At 34.9% G+C, this 4,825-nt stretch overlaps 1 protein-coding gene across 1 annotated transcript; it reads left to right on the forward strand.

The window, feature by feature from the left end:
* Positions 1 to 1,099: 1,099 nt before the first annotated feature.
* LOC132184362 (protein C2-DOMAIN ABA-RELATED 4) lies at positions 1,100 to 3,858 on the forward strand. The gene is made up of 3 exons (XM_059597975.2): positions 1,100 to 1,331; positions 2,397 to 2,492; positions 3,309 to 3,858. Exons 1-3 carry the CDS (start codon positions 1,158 to 1,160, stop codon positions 3,597 to 3,599), a joined length of 561 nt encoding a protein of 186 aa, XP_059453958.2. The 5' UTR covers positions 1,100 to 1,157; the 3' UTR covers positions 3,600 to 3,858.
* The last annotated feature ends 967 nt before the right edge of the window (positions 3,859 to 4,825 follow it).

Raw genomic sequence — 4,825 nt, forward strand, 5'->3', positions numbered from 1 at the left:
AGCAATGTATCCCCTAATGTTTCAAAAAATTTTAATTCAGACTTTTCGTTATTAATTTTCGTCAAATTAGACGGAAATCTATGAAATTAGGTAATTACCCTCAGTTTTTAAACTTTGGGATTAAAATTGAAAAACTCCTGAAATTTCAGGAGTAAAGTGAATTTTTCCTTTTATTTTAAACTTTTTATATATAATTAAAACGGAAAAGTTAGAAGGGCATTTGGGAAAGTTCTAATCCCCAATGTTCTTATCCACAAATCAATAAATATAATTTAAAAGTAGATATTCTTTCCTAAAAACAGAAAAAAAAAAAAAAAAAGTTAGAACTTAGAAGGGCATTTTTAATGGTTGGATATCTGTAATTTGTAACTACTCACCACTATTATGAGCTTTCTAGAGAAAGTTTCAACTTCTTCAATATTTCCAAAATGGACCTTTTGCCTTTAAATCAAAAATAAAGTTGATCTTTTAACCTAGCTTAGTTAATATATATATATATATTTTAAATACATGTAAGTTGAATAAACTTTATTATTAAAAGAAATTAGATGCATTAATAATCCATAAAGTTTTATTTGACAAAATGAAAAAGAGAAGAAAGAAAAGAAAAGGGAAACATTAAATTAAAACGTGTGCTCATAAAGAATACGACCCACACGACAAGACCAGTAAGGGGCAGCCACGTTGCTCTTCTGACAGACGAACCGCCGTTCACGGCTCCCCATCTACAGTCAACGTCCACAAATAATTCCCGTCCATTGTTCTCCGACTGCCTACCGGATCTCCCGGTCAACTCATCTCAGTAAAAACCCCTCACCCAAAAGACTCCTCTCACTTTCAATCTCTCCCTCCCGTCGGCCCCAACCAAAATTAATCCCCCCGAAATTGAAAAAAGAATTTATATATATATATTTTAAATAAAAAACAGTAAAATAGAAAAAGACCCGGTAGTTCATCAATATCAAGATCAAGAGCAGGTGGGCCAGGACAACCTACGGTGTTGTCCGTGTCCTTTTGTATTATTCACGATCGCAATAATATAATATAATTTGTTTTTTTTTTTTAAAAAAAAAATTGATAATAAATTTTGTGGGGTCGAGACGTGAATCGGAAGGGTTGGGCGTTTGTATAAAGAGGGAGGAGAGAGATCGAAGGAAATGACGGAACCACCAACAACTCCATCGACTGGCGGGCGGTCGTCGAATGCCAAACCGTCTCTAATGGAAAGTCTGCTGGGGCTCCTCAGAATCCGCGTCAAGCGAGGCGTCAATCTCGCCGTCCGCGACGTCCGTAGCAGCGACCCGTACGTTGTCGTCAAGATGGGCAAACAGGTCTGGTTTCTTCCTCATCCATTCCTCTCCTTTCTTGATTATTTATTTATTTGTTTTAGTTACTTGTTGTACGTATGAAGTTGAATTCGGATTTCGTATGTGTTTTTTTTTTGGCAAAAAACAATATTTCATGATTTTTTTAAAAAAATTTATTTATTTTTCAATCAATTTTAATTGGGAGTTAGACTCGCATGATTATGAAATTTAGGGAATATAGTATGTCTTTCTATTTTTCGCTTTGTTATCTTAACAATCTTGACCTTAACTGGCTACTTTCAAAGGAGCAATCTGGGTTATGACATTTTATAGTATTCAATGCTTCGTCAATTTGCTAGTTAGCTTCTTAAAAAAGAAAAAAAATGCTAGTTAGAATGTATTAAAATATTAATGAAAATGATTAAATTTCCAGTTTCCTATTAGCTTACTCTTTTAAGATAATTGGTAATTTAATCATGAGATCAAAACTCAATTTTTATTATTTACCTTTCGTTTCAATTAAATATTATGTGTTTAGCCTTGTTTTAAACCAGGAAGCTTGAGCTAAAGAGTGTTAGAATATTAATTAAATGATTAAATAAATTATTTTTTATTAATTTGAGATAAGTGGTGATTTAACAAAATGTCTGTTGTTTTTAACACAAAATCAGATGTATGTTAGGATCGTTTATTTCTCCTTAATTTGTTTACCACATAGCCACCCTGATTGCTGTTCAAAATAGAGTAGGATGCTGATAATGATTCTCAGTTCATAGAATATTCTATCTAATCTATGATCTGCAGCTTGAAAATGCTATATTCCTTTCCTTTTTCTTTTGAGTAATGCTATATCCCACCTTTTCATTCGGATGAAATGGTGGGATATAACATTACTCTTTTCTTTTTCTAATTTTTGTCTGGTTTGTATTATTTGTTGTTCCTTCCTTTTCTGAGCTAGTTGAGTAATATGTTTAGCTTAGGAATGTAGTTCCTTTTTCTTTCTTCTTTCCATAAATTTCTCTCTGGTTGTTTTCGACTACTTGCTATTAAGTTCTTCTAATTACATCTAAATGTGAACATTTGTTGCAGAAACTTAAGACGCGTGTTATTAAAAAGGATGTTAATCCCGAGTGGAATGAAGATCTAACTCTTTCTGTCATAGACCCTAATGATCTCGTCATGCTGGTAAGCATTTTGCTCACTGCCCCCATGTATTAAATATGAAATAGAAACACTAGCACTATCTTATAATGATCTTTTCCTTGCTTGTCTAGTTTTCTATGTGCCAATAAAAGGTGCAAATTCCATTTTCAAACAGGACTATGATTAAGAACGAATGATGATGTAAAGACAGTTCCTTTTTTGTTTTCCAGATTCTATTCAAGCTGAAAAATGTCTGAGGAAAACTTTTAAGATTGAAAATCTTGTGCAATTGCAGAAGTACTGGAGAAAGGATTACTTTAGATGTTCACTTTACTTTTTAATGCTACTCTTCTGGTGCTTTTAGAATCGTGGTTAACTGAGGAGCAAAATACTGGAGCTTCCTTTACCTGTATATATCTCTAAGCTAACTAGGCTGTCTGTCAGGTTGGATTCTGCCTTAGTCACAAGACATCTCCCACAACAAACAACCAGTTTTGCATATTAATATGTCTTAAGTGGTTGTAGTCTCCTATATGGAATGCTTTCTCATTCCTTTGCAAATCTCTTACCACTAAATCACATATGTGAATTTTTGCTAGAGAGCTAGAAGGCAATAAAAAATATTAACAGGTTCACTAGCCCACAATATGATCATATCAAATCTGCCTTTTAGGTGAAAATGACTTCTGTAGAGTAGCAATTTATGAGTAGCCAATGTCCTGTACTTTTATGCATTAGATGATGGCAAATATGGCAAAGCCACTTAATGAACTGTTAATTGTCTTAGGCCTCGGTCTTGGTCTCGTCCTCCATTTTCTATGTTTGTATACGGATGGTCATTGTTTCTTATGATTGCAGACGGTGTATGACCATGACACGTTTACCAAAGACGACAAAATGGGAGATGCGGATTTTGATGTCAAAGCATATATAGAAGCCTTGAGGATGAATTTGCAAGGCCTTCCAAGTGGCACCATAATCACAAGAGTACAACCAAGCAGGCAAAACTGCTTGGCCGAAGAGAGCTGCATCTTGTGGAGTGATGGCAAGGTGGTCCAAGATCTGGTCCTTAGATTGAGAAATGTGGAATGTGGAGAAGTGGAAATCCAATTGCAATGGATTGATCTTCCTGGTTCCAAGGGTTTATAAAGATTGTGAATGCTCCTTTGTTTGCTTTCCTTCATGTGAGCTCCCTGGTGGGGTTGGTTTGTTCATAGGTGTGTATTGAACTGACATTATATGTTTTTGTGTTTGCCTATGGGTTCCAGTTTGTAGCTCATTATATAGGGTTGAACAATTTTTGGTATTATTGAATACCATAATACTATTTTGTATGGCCTTATATCATCTTTTGCTGTGAATCTCAACTTGTAGCTGCCTGCTCACTCAGCACTTGGCAGGTATTTAATTGTGTATTCGCAAATTGCTTGAATAATATGAGATAAAAGCACATGGAGATAATCCTATCCTACTCAAACATTACTATTTTTTTTCCCTGTTACGTGCTTAAGTTCTCAAGAGCGGGATAAATTTTAGTAGGTTATTAAATAGAACTTGGCTTCCACCCCATAGGAACTGTGAGATCACCTCAAGTGGAACGCATTAGTCGGGGTTGGAGAAGGGCAATCGCTCCTTCTTAAAACCAGCATTTTTAAGAAGAGTCAAGCAGAAAAAGGGGGGGTAGCTCTTCGTTCTAGGTTCTCTTGTAGATGGATCTTCCAGAACCACAAGAATCCTTAGTTATAATGGAATTCTTGATTTTAAGAAGAGTTGCTATTTGGAGAGCACAGTACAATGAAATTTGTAAGCTGTGTTCGGGGCCATCGATTGGAATTGTTTTTATTGGACAACACCCACCTTTTGTGTCTTTAAGATACGAGAAATCATGCTCCAACAATAAGGAAAGATTGGGTCTTTGGAGGCCCATTGAGCATAATGACCAAAAATTGTCTTTGAAGAAATGATGTGTCTCATTTACTTCATTCTGTTTATGATCACCCTCTTCTGGGTTGGGCCAGCTCCTTATAGATCTTGTAGCCCTTCAATTTTTTCTTCTCTTTCCGGCCCCTTTTAGAATCTCTCTTTCTCTATTTGGAGATTGGGATGTCAAAATAACTTTTGATATAAGATTTGATTCTTGTTTTTTTTTTTTTTCTTGGTAATTATAATTTTAGGCCAATGCCATCTTGCTAAACAAAATAGTAACAGAATTTGGGGCATCTGAAGAGCCTGCCTTGTTCAACTTGGCACACTTCAACCAAATTAAACAATTATTGTTCACCAAGTAACGTCGTAGTTTTTTTTTTTTTTTTTTTTTTTGGCCCGAACTTTTTTCGCATTTATGATTAAGTTGAAAAATTAGAATAATAGAAAAA

The sequence above is a fragment of the Corylus avellana genome, chromosome 7, assembly GCF_965113065.1.
Source record: "Corylus avellana chromosome 7, dhCorAvel1.hap1.2, whole genome shotgun sequence".
NCBI classification, from domain to species: Eukaryota; Viridiplantae; Streptophyta; class Magnoliopsida; order Fagales; family Betulaceae; genus Corylus; species Corylus avellana.

What these genes read in the sequence shown, in the direction of transcription:
- LOC132184362 (XM_059597975.2), top strand. Translation starts at nt 1,158, where the DNA reads ATGACGGAACCACCAACAACTCCATCGACTGGCGGGCGGTCGTCGAAT. An exon ending in TCGTCAAGATGGGCAAACAG is followed by an intron (nt 1,332 to 2,396) that starts GTCTGGTTTCTT and finishes CATTTGTTGCAG; the next exon opens with AAACTTAAGACGCGTGTTAT. An exon ending in CTAATGATCTCGTCATGCTG is followed by an intron (nt 2,493 to 3,308) that starts GTAAGCATTTTG and finishes TTATGATTGCAG; the next exon opens with ACGGTGTATGACCATGACAC.